Source organism: Lacerta agilis, chromosome 4 (genome assembly GCF_009819535.1).
Source record: "Lacerta agilis isolate rLacAgi1 chromosome 4, rLacAgi1.pri, whole genome shotgun sequence".
Classification (NCBI taxonomy): domain Eukaryota; kingdom Metazoa; phylum Chordata; class Lepidosauria; order Squamata; family Lacertidae; genus Lacerta; species Lacerta agilis.
Genome location: NC_046315.1, coordinates 62,276,462 through 62,294,519, shown reverse-complemented (window position 1 = coordinate 62,294,519; position 18,058 = coordinate 62,276,462). Strand labels below are relative to the sequence as shown.

Genomic DNA, 18,058 nt, shown 5'->3' with positions numbered 1-18,058 from the left:
TCTTGGTGCTTCTTGACATATGGGGCTAAAAGTAGCCGGTGCCCATACACTGTGTGAACAATGAGGAAGAGCAGTGATTAGGATAGGTGAGAGAATGTCACCTTTCTGTATCATCCTCTAACTGTATTTACATTTATAAGGCCCCTGTTTTTCTGCCCTGTGTGCTTTCTTTCTCATCTCATCACCTTTCTCACATTTTGTTCTCCCTGTAAGCTATTACTGAGCCTCATTTACTTCTTCCAGCAACAGACCTTTTCACCCTCTGCTTTGCCACTCCACCCTTCCTACCTCCTTCTTTGCAAACCACTGTAGCATTTCCCTCTGTTGCTGCAGCAGCCTTGCAACTTATCCAAGTCTTAGCGCTGAACTTCGTAACCTTCATGCTTACCCAGACCACCTTCAATTACTATCGGTTTCACCCTTCACTGCCCCATCTTCCTTCATCCTTGATCAAACCTTATCTTGTCCCTTTATCTTTGATCCTATATGAACACTTACAGGAGTCAATTTCACAAAATCAATGAGGCTTACTTCTGCATAAATGCAGTTTTTGACCAGGGGAAGCTCAAACACCCATGAATCCTGTAGACTTTTCAATAAGCAATGCAATTCAGTGATTTGTATAGCACCTGGCATGCTGCTGGAACTGAATTATTGTTGAATAATAGCAATAAGGCCTGTCCAGAATGATATTCCTCTCCCAGGGGGTCAAGTATGCCCTGTTCTTAATACAGGGAAAGATGTGGCTCCTGGAATAAGAGCAATTTAAAGATAACAGCATTTATTGTTCTCTGCCATCCATCAAATACTGTACATTGAGCAGCCAAATAAGGAAATAACCATTCCTTTGGAGGTCCATTTATTCTGACAGCCTCCAAATGCTGATCTAAAGTACCAGTATGTGAAACAGAATCATCATAATAAAAAATGATGTTCCTATCCCCCTCCCCACTCTGAGCCAAGGGCTTTTCTAAGAAATTACCTTCCTAGCCCACACAGAAATACCTAATCCGCTCTCCGCGCAGCCACCCTAACCTCGCTGGATTTCCTCCCCCTCAGTAATGTATGCATCATAACCTCATGGTAATTCCCTCCTCCGTTCCCCAGGGAAGAGCTTTAAAGTCAGGAAACGCTGGAGGGATAAGCAGGCGCCTCGCTCCGCCGAACGCAGCCAGGCAGGTGCTGCACGCACCTACCGCCGAGGCCTCGGGCTGCTTTGGAGCAGGGAGGCTTCGCGCGCTCCTCCCCCCCCCTCCCCGCGGGAGGGGATGCGCGCGCGCTCCTTCGCTCCCTTTCACTCCCTCGGACTCCATAGATCTCTCCGGGCGCTCGAATCTCCTCTTGCAAGTCCCACATGCAGCCCCCTCCCCAGGGCGCTCAGGGGGCCGCTTGACTTCAGATATTTTCGGCTCCGAACTCTCGTCATTTCCGCCAGAGTGAGAAAGGAGGGGGCTGCGAGGGGAGTGAGAGAGAGACAGAGAAAGAAAACGCGCGGCAAGCGTGCAGTTCGGCGAGGGAACAGCTCTGGGAACAAACGCGGCGAGAGCGCGGGGCTCCCGGCGTCGCTGCTGCTGCTGCTGCCGCCGCCACCGCTCCATTAAGCCTTGGCGCCCTCGGTGCTCGGAGCAGCGCCGGACAACGTTCCCCAGCATCCTGGAGCGGCAGCCGCCGCCGCCGCCTCTCGCCCGCAGGTCAGAGGGGGCGGCAGGCAGGAGGCGTCGGAGCGTGCGGGAGCAGCAGCCCTTTTCTCCTGCTCCTTGCAGAGGAGGCAACATGAACTGAAAGCCCCCAGAGGCGCCGATACGCACACGCGCGCGCCCGCGCGCCACACCGACCAGCTCACACACAAGCGAGAGGAGACGAGCCGCGAGAGGAAGGCGAGGATCCCCCCACAGGCAGCCTCGCTGCTGCTGCTGCTGCTGCTTCCTCCTCCGCTCTCAGCCGTTTCGCGCCTTAACCGGCAAGAAGCTGAACTACGACCCCCCACGACCCCCCCCAACCCCCCCAAACTCTACCGCGGCTCGGACGCCAGCCGGACCCGCCGCCTGCCTTCCTTTTCGCGGTTCCTGAGGAGGAGACACTTCTTCTCGCGAAGTTTCCCCCATGGCGCTCATTATGGAACCTGTCAGTAAATGGACCCCGAGCCAAGTGGTGGACTGGATGAAAGGTAAAGAGTGAGCCCGGAGCTCGGGGGAAGCGGCGGCGGGAGGTGGCTGGGTGCCCTCTGGCCTCCCCTCCCGCTGAGGGACCGGCGTGGCTTGCCTTCCCCTCGCATTTCTGAGAGTCGTGGGAGAGTTGGATGTTGGAAAAGCTGGCTGGATGTCTTAAGCAGGTTCTCGACGTTAGACACAGAAACGGCAGCTCGGCTCGAGTTAGCTTTCTGGGTTTGCCATTCGTTTTTATGTTTTGGTTTTGCTTCGTATCCCCATGGACTGGAGGCGCCGCTTGGCAGGTGCTGTTTGCTGTCTCGCGGGGCGAATGGAGGAAGGCGCCCACCGCGCCCTCCCAGCCTCATCTCGCGATTTCGTGTTGCCCTGGGCAGAGGCTCCGCTGTTCACTGCAGGCTAACTTAGGTGGCCTCCAGTGTAGCACCCGGACATCCACTTCTGACCTCATCCGAGGCATGCAGTTGCCTCGATCTACGTCTTCTAACCTCCCATTCGTTTACGGTACTTAGTTCTTGGGCAGTCAGGATACCGACCCCTCGTTCCCCCGGTTAGGCGACGAGCTGAGATTGGAGTGGCTTAAAAAACAAACAAACCACTTTTAGCAAAGATAGAGTAAAAGCCCCGATCGCCAGACGGAATAGCAATTTAAAACAACCACCACCCAAGGATGTTAATTTGGAAAAAGGAAGACTAAGGGCGTTTAATAAGCGTAATAATAATAATCCTACCCCGTGGCTATTTGTAAATATGCCTTCCATTTGGAGCACTTGGCGAAATGCGAGCCAGCGACCCAGAATGGTCAAGAGGCCATATCGAACTGTGGAGGAATGCTAAAACAATCCTGGCCATGGGGCGGGGGGGGGGGGCGGTGATGGAGGAGGATGACAAGGGAGATAGTGGAGAGCAGGTGCCAAGCCGCAGCAGCGCCTCTTGAGGAGAGGGGTTGCAATAACAGCGCCAGCATGCTTGAGGAACAGTGGCTCTGGTGTCAGCGTGACCTGGCAAGGGGGGGGGGGGCAGCTGGAACGACAGCCCTGCATGGGCGTGTGAGACCTTGCAAAGCTGATCTCTGGGTCAGAGGGCTGGGAAGGTGGCAGCATCACATGTCATGGGAAGCATGTGCGCTGTGAAACAAAGCTACTGGAGGAAGGAGGGTGAACGGAGAGCATTGCATTTCATCGTGTGTTTGCATCTCATAGAGAGTGACAGTCTGGTGTCCTTTAAAATGGTACATGCAGTGACTTGTACTGCTGCTCCTAAGCATTCCACTTGTTTTCCTTGAAGCCAAACAAGGAGCACCTGAGGGGCTCCAGGCTGTCATTTCATTCTACTCCACAATAGCAGCTGAGCTGATGTAGCACTCACTTTCAGCAGCTGTCTTTTTGTCATCCCCTAGTTGCTCTTTTAGCCCTGCTGGCATCACTTGTGAGGTTGGAATGAGATTTCTTTTGGTCTGAGCTTTTTTAAAGGATGTGTCAATCCTGCTATTTAGTTTATTGCTTTATTTGTGGGTTGTAACTTTGAGGAAACTGACATTTTTTTATTTTTACACTGCTGATAAAATGAGAAATTGTGCCTCACCTCTTCATTACATCCAGTTGCTGCTTGACTGAAACAGCTGAGGTCCATCTGTGGCCCACTCTAGCTCTGTTGAATGCTTAAGTCTGCTTAAATATGCATAGAATTGGACTGTAAGCTTAGTAGCCACTGTTGTCAAATGTGCTTCTATCTCTTCCAGTAGATATGCCAGTGTTTTTCAACCACTGTTCCGCGGCACACTAGTGTGCCGTGAGATGTTGCCTGGTGTGCCGTGGGAAAAATTGAAAAATTCAAGAGAATTACTTTATATATAGTCAATATAGGCACAGAGTTAAATTTTTAAACATTTTCTAATGGTGGTGTGCCTCGTGATTTTTTTCATGAAACAAGTGTGCCTTTGCCCAAAAAAGGTTGAAAAACACTGGATATGCTCCCCTACTTTTCAAGGAGAGCCTGTTTCAGTCAGCACTCTTGAAATAGGCAGTTTCTTGCCATTTAGTATTTTGCTTACTCACTGTTTGGTAGTGGCTTGGGAAAGGGGGCATGCTGGCAGGGAATATATACTTAAACCTCATTGATTTCAGTGGGAGCTTTTCAGCCTGATTCGGTACATGTTTCCAGTACATATTTTCTCTGAAGTAATTTCCAGTTTATTAAATAGGATTTACTCTCAGGAAATGTGTGATTAGGATCACAGCCCCAAGCCTGTGCTTAACTCTGGTCCATCAAAATCAGCACAACTAGAAAGTGCTTAACTTTGGCCATATGGTGCCCAGAGACTAAAAACTTCTCTTATCCTGCATAATATCATAGCTCATTTAGCATTTAATTGCCCTATTTTGGTAAATGAGATCACCACATTCTGTGAGAATGAGCCTTAGTACACCTGTTCTGTTTGAAACACTAAAATACTTTGCAGTTGCTGTAGCTATTTTCTTTATCAAGAAACTGGTGTGGAAGATGTAGTTTTGGTTTTTAAATAATTAATTTCCAGGTCTGCAATTTTCCATGCAGCTGCAATCTCTGATTTACTGATGCATAATTCTAGGCATGAATGAAGCCCAAGAAAGTTGATTGTATTTCTCTTTATTTTAAAATGAAAATTCTAGGTGGTTTAGATTTTTTAAAATCATGTGTAAAAAAAATGTCACATCAACATTCTACACAATGTGTCTCAATAGATGTAGCATTGGTTTAGCTACTGTTTCATTTTGTAACATTTCCTGAAGGCTCCAAGATGTGATAAGTATTATAAGAGGACAATTGTGTGTACAGTGGTGGTTGTTTGTTGTTGTTTCGTAAGAGCAGTAATATCCTTTTTAAAAAAACATTCCATGTCATTTTCTAAACATGGAGCTTCTGAATGAAGCATTGGAAATCAATATTTCATTGTGAAATGTATCACAGAATATGAAATTATGCCTGCTTATACTGAGCACCCAAGGATATACTTTGAGGCTTTTAGCATAAATAGCCCATATTTTAAGATACATTGTTTATACTGGCATTTCTTTTAACTATACTTATCACCTTTTTGCTTGTTTGCCTTCCCAGTGTAAAAACAGCAATATGAACATATGAATGTGGGTTACAGGAAAGGTTTTCGTGTATTAGAGATAACTCCAGTTTTCATATTTATTTTATAAAATCCCAAATATGAAAACTGGAGTTCTCTAATCCTAGCTTGTAGCGTGAATAAATCTAGCTAGTATCAAGTAGTATCTGTGAAGCTGGTACAATTGAATGACTGATTTATGAAGAACTGCTATGTTGTGGGCATTATTTCTCAGACTTTTTTACCTTGCTAATGCATGACAATATCATCCTCCTTAAAACTTGAGGCATATGATCTTAGTTATTTAACTCTTGTAAGTATTTCCATAAATAGTTATGTAAGCCTTTTTAATAATGCTTATTAACTATATACACGGTTCCCGAAACAGGGCAATCATTTGCTGTTCAGCAAAACTACAAAACAGTAGACAGTATTATGGTAAAATGCTTCATAAAAATGGAAGGTGTAATACTTTGAGCTTATTCTATTGGAATCAATGAAACTAGTTCATTTCATTGCCATTCAGTTGATGCCTACTTAGAACATTTGGTTTCTGAATTGGTTGTGTATGTGCATATTGTGCATGTAATGCATGGGACAACATGGCCATGTTCTTTGCAACATTAAACAGATGGATTGGGGATTATCATTTGCTTTTTGCATTTTAAATGGTTGTGACTTGCCTCAAGATACCTGGGGTGTTGTTCGGGGTGTTGTTTTTTGTTGGGGGTTGTTGCTGTTGAGTTTCTGGGTCTTTATTTTAGATCATGGTGTGCTTTATTTAGAAATTGTTCAGTTTGGTTGTGTGTTTTTAATGTTTCATTTATGGCTACTTTTTGTAGTTATGTGCGTATATCTTCATGTTGTAAGCTGCCTTTGAGCGTGGTTTTAATGGTGAAAAGGTGGCATACAAAATTGTGTATGTATGATGGAGTGGGTATAAATTCTATAAATAACATGTCCCATTGACTTCAAGGAGACTTACAATGCAATCCTACTTAGAATTACCGGTAAGTTCAGTGTGGCTTACTCTCAGGTCATAAGGCATAGGACTGAAGTCTGAATATTTTGACTAATAAAGCAGAAGTTACAAGCCTATACCTCTAACTTTAATTTGTGTAGTACTAGTGACTGGTTTCCCTGTTTAAAAACTGCTGTTTGTGTTTCTAAAAGAAAATCAATTAGCAATTTTGCAGTTTTTTCTTTATATCCACTTCACACTTGATGGACTTGGGAAGAGAAGATAATAGTAGGCTCAGTGCTGAACTCACTTATGTGCACGGATGAGCTTTCAATGACATTAACATACTTGAAAGTATCCTATATTATGACTTCATTGTTTTTCCTCACCAGAGTCTGTTTTTATGACTACCAATATAAACAGAAGCACACATGTAACTTGCTCATTAAGAAATGTGTTTGGCTAAAATAAAATAAGCATTATTCTTGCATGGGGCATGTCATTTTTAATAGTAAATAATATAGTTGATAGTGCACTTGTAGTGGATATTGTTGTAATGCAATGGGACACATTTGGTAGGTTATTTTATAGTTATTATGCAAACCTTAATGTAGATTTCAGTTCTTTTAGTGTCTGAAGAATGAATGTATGAAAGAAAGAAAGAGGATATATAACTATGTTATAATAATATTACTTATAGAGTACATTTCTATAGAGTACATTTTTCTAGGTCCAGGATCTTCACCAGTGACATTTATTTTTCTCTCCCATTGTGTGATAAAAAGCTTTGGTTTTCTTTCTGTATTTACAGCTGTAGTTTTTCCCTATTTCCAATTCCATGTACCCTGAGGCTTCTGCTAGTACTATAGATATTGAAAATATGGGGAGGAGAAGCAGAAGAACCAAATCTCATGTCCAGTCACAGGAGGATTGCAGGAAAAGTTTACATATGAACAAACATTATAGAAACATTTAATCTTTTCATTTGTAGAAACCCTGGTCTCTGTCATGGTACATCATTTTTCTGAGAAAGGCTCACAGCTACCAGTTCAGGTGGAAGGCAGGATAATTGGGAGTGCTGCCACCTAGCAGATCTACTCATGTGTAAATTTTATTATAAGCTTCAAAGGTATAACTTAAGCCAGGGCATACCATTGTAATGAGCTTTAATATAGCCTTATGCCATGCAGCTTTATAATTTCCTGGCTATGCAGGCTGTTATAATATCAGTTATTAAAAGTTTGTTTATCTCACTTCTGATTAGATCTAATATGCAGCAGTGTACATTATTTGAATTCTTACATCATAAAGCTTATGTGGAAAAAGCATTGTGAGATGTCCTAATATTATAAATATATTACAATAATATATTAGAATTATTTTGCGACTTCTTCTGCTGTGACATTTCTGGAATATACTGCAGGCCTTTAATGACAATGGGGACTGTTTGGGCTATGGTGGAATGTTTTGAGAAAGGACTGCAGATCTTCCCTTGCTCCAGGGAGCTTCCTTTCAAGCTGTTCAAGGCTTCCAGGTTGCAGCCTGGAGGATCTTGCACTAAGTCCTGCAGCCCCTCTCCTACCAAGAAGAACCTCATTTATTATTTTTAAATTGAATTGATGAGAAGGAGGAAGTGTCCTCCCTTAACTATGAGTTGCCTGCAACTCTGAGTAAGCAGGTTCTGTTCATTCAACAGAATTTCTTCTTCCTCCTATGCCCCTCCTGCATGCCCTGAAAATCTGGAGGGTCTCCTAACCTTCTGGAGCTGATTCTGAGGGTGTGTGGGTGGCTGCAGGAAGAGAGGAAGTGGACGTCTGTTCCACGCATGCAATGGCAGCTGCATTCCTCACTCCAAATAAAGTTTTGTCTCCTGTGTGAAGCTTGCATATAACACTCCTCTGCAATAGTGCTGTAAAATTTCCAGTTCTGATTACTGGTATTTTCTGCCGTTCTATGTAGGCTTCTAAATGTGATGGAATGTGGCTCAGAGTAACAAAGTATGCACACAATGCACAGGTATGTTGTAGCAGCACACACTATTTTCACAAATTCCAAATTCCAATGTGTGTATCAGTGCAAGCTGTGTGTACAAATTACAGTGGACCACAATAAATCTATTGAATTGGGTTTCAATAGTTTTTCTGGATACACCCTGGCATACATTGCAACTGAATCTGTCATAAATATTGTCTTTGAATTTGAGAGGCATAGCATCTTAACATATTGCTTCTGATATCAACTATAGATTTTTTGGGGTGGGATTATATGCATATTTAATCTCCCACCCAAGTTGAGGGGTGAAATTACATTGACCCATGGTGCAGTGAGGTACAGAAGGGCTCAAATGAACATTTTGCCCCTGGACTATCAGAATCTTTAAAAGAGCCTGCCTTTGTTTGTAAGGGCTGACCTTATTATGTATCTTAATAAATAAATCAAGCCAGGTATTTAATATCTTGCTCTCTTGTTCTTCAATATTGAATGCATGAAGAACATGACAGTAGGGAATGTAATGATGAAAATGTCAACATTTGGCCTGAAGCAGTAAGAAAACATGGATGAATGACTCTAGACTATTTTATAACACTTTGTAATTTATAATTAACATAGGTGTGATGCTTATTTCCTACATATGAATGGCTGGGGAGTAACTTTCATAAATTTTAAGTGTTGTGCCATCATAAATCTAGCAAGAGCACTGGTACTTGTCCCCCCAGTCTTTCCTATCTTTCATTTTAGGATTAAGTTATTTAACTAGATGGACTAACAATTAACTGAAATATGTGCTTATCACTATGCTGTTTTGTGATACAAGAGATGTGAAACTGCTGATACCCAGCCTTGAAATATTATTTGATTGGGTTATGGAGGAGGGTAAGGTATTAATAGTCTCCCAAAGAAACCACCTGTTGCTGAAATAGTTTTGCAGCTGATATCTTGTCTTGTGGAAATGACTTGAGTGCCAGTATATTACTGCAAAGTGGTTCTACACAGCTATCAAACATGTATTTTGAAGGTACATGACAACATGAGTGGAAGTTAACATGATAGGGAGGACAGTTTGGATAATGATAATTGTAAGTGGAAATGATGCCCTTGACAGATGTGAGCTATGTGTATGTCATTCCGCAGTGTAGTTATGGAGTAACAGAGAGCTTCAAAGCATTTTCTAAAGTCTGATAAGTTATACATTCTGTTTTGAAGTGATGATTAAATGCATATTGTCAGGAATTAATTAGATTTTTGTTTAATTTTGTTTTGTGTTCATTTTTCTGTAAAATGAATATATATCATGTTTTAGTTACAGGTAGGTAGCTGTGTTGGTCTGCCGTAGTTGAAACAAAATAAAAAATAAAAAAATACTTCCAGTAGCACTAACAAACTTAGTTGGTCTCTAAGGTGCTACTGGAAGGATTTTATTTTATTTTATTTTATATTCTTCATATTACTAAGAAAGGATATTAGAATATTTTTAGATATACTTAATAGAAAATGTGTATTTGAATTGTTCTTGTAATTAGCAAATTGTAATTTTCAGGTAACAAAAAAATGATCAATTCAACTACTGTATTGCATTGCTTTATAGTAGTTACTGTTCCAAAGCAATCTGGTTTTACTGTGTTTTCCTAGCTATCCACTGATCCAGTCCTTCATCTGAATTAATCCACCTTTGAGCTAGCTGAAATAGTCTCTGTTGTGGTTGTGTAGTTTGGAGCAGAAAAAAATGGGGAGAGGAGCAATGGCATTTGGCATTTGACTCTCAGAAAGAAGTGATCTGGCAGGCTTGGGAAATTGGCCTTAGGAAAGGGGCCTTCCTCCTTAATAGTACCTTGGAGGATAGGGGAAAGAGAACGTGGCTCTTGCTGTCAGCTGGCTCTCAACAAAATGATCTGTGGAGAAGAGACTTTAAGAGGGGTGATTTGGCATTTGCAGTGATATTTTGTTCTTCCAATGACTATCAGTCAAGCTGAGAAAGAACAGGAATATCGTTCGTAAATATGTTGTCTTTTCACAATATTATTCTGTGTGTTTCTGTGTGGTTTGCTTGTTATGTCTTCCATAAACTTAGTCCATTGATTGGGCCTACAAATAAAACAAACACATTAGATTTATTATAAGCTTCAAATAGCCCCAATCAAGTTTTGGTTTTGTTATAAAGAACCCGGCTGCTTCTGCTTCTGTTATGATTATTATTTGCTTAGCATTGTATCTTGTCACTTGCATAGACCTAAAACTCATATATTTGCTTTGTGTGTCAGCTAACTTCTAACACACACCAATACTAAATGCTACTGATATAGTTTGCTGCTATTATATAACATATTACTTAAAGTATATGCTTGTTAATAAATACAGGTGAAACTTGGAAAATTAGAATATTGTGGAAAGGTTAATTTCTTTCAGCAATTCAACTTAAAAGGTGAAACTAATATATGAGATAGACTCATGACATGCAAAGCGAGATATGTCAATCCTTTATTTGTTATAATTGTGATTATTATGGCGTACAGCTGATGAGAACCCCAAATTAACAATCTCAACTTTGGGGTTTTCATCAGCTGTACGCCATAATCATCACAATGATAACAAATAAAGGCTTGACATACCTCGCTTTGCCATGTCATGAGTCTATCTCATATATTAAACTCCAGTAGCTAATGAAAACAAATGCTTACATAAATGAACTTTTCCACGATATTCTAATTTTTCGAGTTTCACCTGTAATATATAAGAACAAAAATACTGCACTAAAAACTATGGTCAGCATACGTTAGGTGAAGTTTTCAACATTGATAAGCAAATAACACATTTGGTACAAACTGATAAGCAGCAGAAGACCACTCTTTTGGCCATTGTTTAACATGAAAAACTAAGCTGGGTTGGTTGGAGGAAACACTTGGGGATAAACAAACAAACATTAGCACAATACACACAATAAAAATACAGTAATAATTCCAGAAGTTATTGGTTTTACTAGTAAAACCATCACTTATCACACATGACTGGTCTGTGATCTGGTATACAGGCATAACATTTTCAATCTCTAACCCTTTCCACGATACTTAATAGAAAATTTCATGTGGTGTTCATTGTTTCATCCAGCACTCCCTTTCCTCAGCAACAGGTCTGGCAACTGTTACAGATACATTGTATACAAGTCATATACATATGTTTATTGATGTTCAGCAAATAATACTATTGAATAGAAAAGTGCAGAAATACTGGTTATAACATTTAGTACCTATGTATGAACTAAAATTGGAACTTTGCTCATATACATGAATTTTTCTTAGGCGATTGAACATTTTCATTTGAACTAAATCTTACCATGTTAAAAACACTTCCAAAATATGATTCAGAGGTATCAGTTAAGATGCCCCAAATAATTCTTTTAAAATCAATCAATCAATCAATCAATCAATCAATTATTGTGCATTCATGTGCTTTTTTTGGTCTAAAGGCCTCCTTGATTTTGAAAGATACAGCACTCATTTACTTATTCATGTATTCAGTGACTTTAATTTTTGAAAGCGAGTGGCTAATCTCTAAGATGCTATAGCCTAATATGGCTGACTCGTACAAGGATTCTGAAAGGTAATGGAATTATTACATGCCTTGATCTTTAGAATATTTTCACATTTATATCTGCCGGTACATGTATGTAACTTGATTTTTCTCATCATCGCCCTGCCCAGGAAATGTGTGTGAGAGGTAGGTAGACTAAGGACTAAGACACAATGATGACTAGCTAGACATGAAATATTGTTTGCACAGCTGTATCTTGGAAATGACCAAATCGTTAAACAACTTACAGGAGCAAGTGAATAGAGACTCTTATTATGTTCAACCGTGAAATTACTGAACAGTGCTTGTCCTGTTATAAAGTCATTGCATATGTTGCTAGGTCAAAACCCTTACCCTTATTTTCCTATTGCGTTCAGAAATAATTGATACTTAGCTCTCTTATTGTAAAGCAACTGTTTCATGGAAGAAATAAATTTCTATTCCAGTGATGCATTGTAATTGTAACATTACCATCAAATTATTATATTAAAATCACACTAGTTTTGACATAAGATCAAGACCAATCTGTCCCACCTGATTGCATCTTGCAGTTGTTGAAATAGGACTTCAATGCAGTAATTAAATCATAAGCATCAAAAGAGCTTTAATATTTAGTAAAAAAAAGGATGATAAAATGTTGTTAATTTATGGCACTAACTTATTAAAAATGACAGCTATTATTTTACTTGCAAGTATTTAACACTTGCTTGTAGAACAGATGTCTTAGGATTTAATGCATGTCTCAAGTATTAAGTTTTGAGGAATGAAATTTGTCTTTGACCTAAAAATATAGTTAAGATGCTTTATTCAGCACACATGCAAATCTGAATTCCATAAACTGGGTATAGGTGCAACAGCTTTCTGACTTCTTAAGGCTGTATATCATTGTTGGTAATCATAGTACACTTATTATGTGAAACGCCTTTTTGTAATAGTTGTGGTATGCCTTTTCTCAGCACTGATATAGCTATCTCATCATATGAGGCAACATTACACTTTTCCAGGAAGGGTCTGATGCTGATTCTAGGCCACCAACCTTGACGATAGCTGAGTGGTAGACAATATTCCGTGCATGAATAAGCCCCTGGAAATTTTAGTTCATTGGAGATCAGGTTGGAAGGGTGAGACCATGTCTGTCTAGATGGGGCAGTACAGTTGGACTCTGTATGAGGTGCAGCATCAGAACTCATAATCTTGGGGCAGTGGCTGGGAATCTAGGAGGTTCCACTGCTGATTATTGCCCAGGGCCCTACTTTTCCAGGGCTCCCATGAACCCTCCTGTTTAATTTCCTACAGTGCCCTGGAGTATCTGTTGTAGTGCCAGCCATAATGCTCTGGAGTGATGCTGTGTTGGGCACTCCAGATAGTTGGATGATATCTAAATGATGGCTCTGAAATACCAGCACTCATGAGGGCACCATTGCAGTCTGCTGCCAAGTAAGGCCTTGCTGGCTTGCCGGTGGGGGCACTGTGCCAAAGGCCCTTTTAAGCCTAGAATCGGACCTGCATCTACTGCTCAGACCTTATTCTTTTATTTTCTTGTAGTTCTTTGTATCAAAGTTTACTTTTATTCCAAAGATTCTGACTTTTTCATACTGTGGGTTCTATTTTAATAGTTTACTGTTTAGCATGAAGACCGAGTTACTTCAAGTGCAAATCACTTTTTTTTAAAGCAAATCAGCAGTTCTAGTACCCAGAGGCCCAAGCTTTAGGTTGAATAACAGCATTTGCGACTGTGTGGTAAATTCAGCTAAATTTGTGAGGTTCACCTGAAGACCAGTATTAAAAGACTTTATGTAGTATTATCATTGAACCACAATTATATCATTTTAAAAGTGAAAATAAGTGCAGAACATGCATAAAATTATGCTGTTATTTGTATAGTCAAGTGTCATGCGTGCCTTTGTATGGGACTGATGTTTGCGTGGTGTTCTGGCTGAAGAATTGACAATGAAACCTGCATGAAATGTTGTGACGACAGTGAGCATGGTACAAGGAATGAGAAAAGATAGGCCAGATGCAGACAAACTTAACATTGCTGATCTCTTAACCATATTTAGCAGGGACTGGGCAATGGGTTTGAGCCTTCATTTTCTCCATTCCTTATAGTTTCTGCATAAATTGTACTGTAAATTCTAATACTGTAGTCAGTATTAGCACTGCTGAAAGTTAGTTTGAAACTAGAGTTTAAAGGTATGTGGCTTTAAGGTGAATATGAGTGAGAACAAATTAGTGGACTACTGCTTCAACGAAGCTAAATAATTTTATACAAGAATTTTTATTCTGACCATTTCCCTCCATATTCATCTAAATATTCAAATCTCTGTTGATCCGTTTGTGAAACATTTTGCTTAAATTATTCAGTCTAATATAGATTTCCCCTTACCGTGTTTCTCATAAAATAAGACACCGTCTTATATTTATTTTACTTAAGAAAATAAGCTTATGGCTTATTTTCGGGGGTGTCTTATTTTTTTTTAATTAAGTACTGTATAGTTCTGGGCACCTGCCTCCTCTTGCCGCGGCCGGTGTTGCTGCTGCTTGGTCCAGCTGTCTTGGGGCGGGCACACGGCCCTGCTTGGCGCCGACCCGGCAGGCCACCTCCTCCTCCTGCTGACTCCCGGAGGCTCGGGGCGGTGGGCGCCGACCTGGCAAGCCTCCTCCTCTTCCTGCTGCGGCTTGGCGCCCGGAACTGGCTGTTGGTGCTGCTGCTGAAGTACTGGCAAAGTGCCCAGCAGCGCCATGCGGAGCACCCTGAGCCGCGACAGGAGGAGGAGGAAGCGGCTTGCCGGGTCGGCGCCCAGCAGCGCCGCACGGAGCGCCCCGAGACGCGGCGGCAGGAGGGCGAGGAGGCGGCTTGCCGGGTTGGCGCCCAGCAGCGCCGCACGGAGCGCCCCGAGACGCGCCAGCAGGAGGAGGAGGAAGCGGCTTGCCGGGTCGGCGCCCAGCAGCGCCGCACGGAGCGCCCCGAGACGCGGCGGCAGGAGGGCGAGGAGGCGGCTTGCCGGGTCGGCGCCCAGCAGCGCCGCACGGAGCGCCCCAAGACGCGGCGGCAGGAGGGCGAGGAGGCGGCTTGCCGGGTCGGCGCCCAGCAGCGCCGCACGGAGCGCCCCGAGACGCGCCAGCAGGAGGGGGAGGAGGCGGCTTGCCGGGTCGGCGCCCAGCAGCGCCGCACGGAGCGCCCCGAGACGCGGCGGCAGGAGGGGGAGGAGGCGGCTTGCCGGGTCGGCGCCCAGCAGCGCCGCACGGAGCGCCCCGAGACGCGGCGGCACGAGGGGGAGGAGGCGGCTTGCCGGGTCGGCGCCCAGCAGCGCCGCACGGAGCGCCCCGAGCCGCGGCGGCAGGAGGGGGAGGAGGCGGCTTGCCGGGTCGGCGCCCAGCAGTGCCGCACGGAGCGCCCCGAGACGCGGCGGCAGGAGGGGGAGGAGGCGGCTTGCCGGGTCGGCGCCCAGCAGCGCTGCACTGAGCGCCCCGAGCCTCCGGAAGCCAGCAGGAGGAGGAGGCGGCTCGTGCTGCGTCCCGCTGGCACGTGGCTCCAGGCGGCTTATTTTCGGGGTATGTCTTATATTTTTGGATTGCTTCAAAATCCTGCCATGGCTTATATTATAGGCACGTCTTATATTATGAGAAACACGGTATTTCATTTATAGAGAAAAATAATTATTTCTTCCCTTCATACATTTTTGTTTGTTTTTGTTTAGGTCTCGATGATTGCCTGCAGCAGTATATCAAGAATTTTGAGAGAGAAAAGATTGGTGGAGATCAGTTGCTACGTATCACTCATCAAGAACTGGAGGATCTAGGGGTTACTCGAATTGGTCATCAAGAACTCATCTTAGAAGCAGTTGACCTGCTCTGTGCATTGGTAAATGTCTTTGTGATAGATTGTGGGGTGGCAAGAGAGACAATTTTTGTCAGGGTTTTTTTTTTTGCAGTTTGAATGCCACAAATGTTCTTTAAATTACTACATGAATCTGGAATCCTCCACTTTTAATCACATCAGTTTCAATGTGCCAGTTTCTTACAGTATTACAAAATTGAATTTTAATTGAGGAGGCTAGTCAGCATGATGAGAATTGATCTGTGATATCTCTCAAAACTCGGTGTTATTGCCAGTGCTGTTTAACAGAACTCTGAGCAGGTGTTTTGCATTTTTAAGAGTTGCACTAGTACCTGCAGTTGCCTTAAGAGAAAAATGGTTTTGTATAGAGTTTATTATTTCAAGACTGCTTATGTTTAGAAAAAGCATTTTACTAGTACCCAGAGTCTATCAATTACTTCACATGTTTTTGAACTGAGCCTGCAGTTAAAAACAAGTTATGTATTTGAATACCTGGTTAAAATTAAAAGGGAGAGGTAAGGGGTGAGGAGGCGGAGAGACAAGATATGGGAGCTCTTCTGCTGCAGGCGGTTCTGTGCTGTGAGCTTGGGGGCGAGCGAGGTGCTGAGGCGGTTGGCTGGCTCCGCCCTCCTGCGTGCCTGGGATTGGTGTAGGGCTACGAAGAAGCCCACCCAGCCCACGCTGCTTACACTACAAGGTGCCCAACGCCGACACCTTGGACTGGTTTGTTGCTCTGGGCTCTTTATGTTTCCTGTTTTCCTGTTTTCTTTTCCTGAGCAAAGGTCAACAACTCTGGGGAAGCTTTCCTAAAAAAGATCAACAACTTTGGGCAACCTGGGTGGGTGGGTGGGTGCCTGAATATATCCTGCAAATCAGTGGAGGTTTAGGATCAGAGCTTCCTTTCTAGATGAGCTACCTTCTCAGGTTGATGAACCCCATCTACAGCACATGCAGAAACCACCTTATTATCTGTTGGACCCACTACTCGTCTTGTTATTCAATCTGCTGGAGCCTGTCTTCACCTGCAGGGGAAGTCCCTAACTCACTGAGGGTTTGAGACCCATTGACTACCCTCACCTGGTTTAGCTGGCCAATCAAAGCCATTCCTGGGGTGTCACCGCTGTCACATGCTGACAGGTTATGGGAGCCACAGGTGAGTGCTGAGTGCAGGGTGAGAACCAAAGGTGGACAAAATACCCCAGAAGGTGCACGACGTGTCCCCCAGCAGAGTTACTACCCCTCCCTAAACATCCCAGACATAAGACTGAGTACACATTTACAGTTGTACCTTGGAAGTTGAACAGAATCAATTCTGGAAGTCTATTCAACTTCCAAAACATTCGCAAACCAAAGTGTGGTTTCTGATTGGTTGCAGGAAGCTCCTGCAGCCAACCGGAAGCCACAGAAGCTGCGCTGGACGTTCGGCTTCCAAAAATCATTCAAAAACCTGAACACTGTCTTCCGGTTTTCGATCGTTTGGGAGCCAATTTGTTCGGGAGCCAAGGCGTTCAAGATCCAAGGTACGACTGTATTTATTAATAAATGAAAAATAATAAAATAATGCTGATTCTCTTGTTCCACTAGAACTTCCTTCTGTTTTCCTTTTGTGCTGGAGTTATATTGAAAAATAGATTTAATTTCTAAATATTATTCTAAATTGTTAATTTATATCATACAAGACTTTACCTGAGGCACATTATGTTTTTTGCATGTGGAACTTCAAGTGCTGTTCAGGAAAAGCGATCTTTGTTTAAGTGACACTGTTAAACTTGGATATTAAAAAAAATCTGGCCTTCATAACACCCTAGCTTCATAGCTCTTGGATTTTTAACTTTTTCTCCTTCTATGATGAGAGCAGAAATAACAGCAACACTCAGCTAATTGCTTCTGTAGATTTTATATATTAGGCTTCCTGAGTCCTACTCCCTGCTGTTGCTTTGTTTCTTAGATGTTTATAATAAAAACTATTGTGCTTTAAAAATCTATTCTCATCCTTTGTACTTTTAGTAAAAGCAACATGCATATTATACTTACAAAATGTCACATTGCTCATGGCCTTTCACATTTGCCTCAATGTTATACCTGCACGAAAGTAAAATAATTATTCCGATCTTAACTATAGATAGTTTCATAGTTGCCCAAGAATTTAGTAAAAAAAATGTTAATGCTATAGGAGATCTACAGAAGTTGGATAAATTGGTATTGCAGTCCATTCCATAGATTGTGGAAAGAATTAAGTAAAGTAGCCACATGATCACCTTTCTGTTTTAATTATTTTAAAAGCCACAAATGAACATGAATATGTATTTGTTCACTTGCACAGACACTGTGGATAGAAACTGCATTCATACGTTTAAGGATCTGACAACATTTTACACGGCTTGAGCTTTTAATACAGAAAATAAAAACAGAAGTGACAGTAGTAATAA

At 42.4% G+C, this 18,058-nt stretch overlaps 1 protein-coding gene across 7 annotated transcripts in view; it reads left to right on the top strand.

Moving 5' to 3' along the window:
• The first annotated feature begins 2,047 nt into the window (after nucleotides 1–2,047).
• CNKSR2 (connector enhancer of kinase suppressor of Ras 2) overlaps nucleotides 2,048–18,058 on the top strand; it is a 139,404-nt gene continuing 123,393 nt past the window's right edge. For 5 of the 7 annotated variants that reach the window (XR_004426480.1, XM_033147263.1, XM_033147267.1 and 2 more), the window contains exons 1-2: nucleotides 2,104–2,167; nucleotides 15,490–15,653. Coding sequence is in view for 6 of the 7 variants with exons in the window: in XM_033147263.1 (XP_033003154.1) it covers nucleotides 2,104–2,167; nucleotides 15,490–15,653 (228 nt within the window). In the remaining variant the exon portion in view is untranslated. Of the gene's footprint in view, nucleotides 2,168–15,489; nucleotides 15,654–18,058 lie in introns of all 7 variants that reach the window. The other 2 variants (XM_033147266.1, XM_033147265.1) reach the window with 1 other exon arrangement.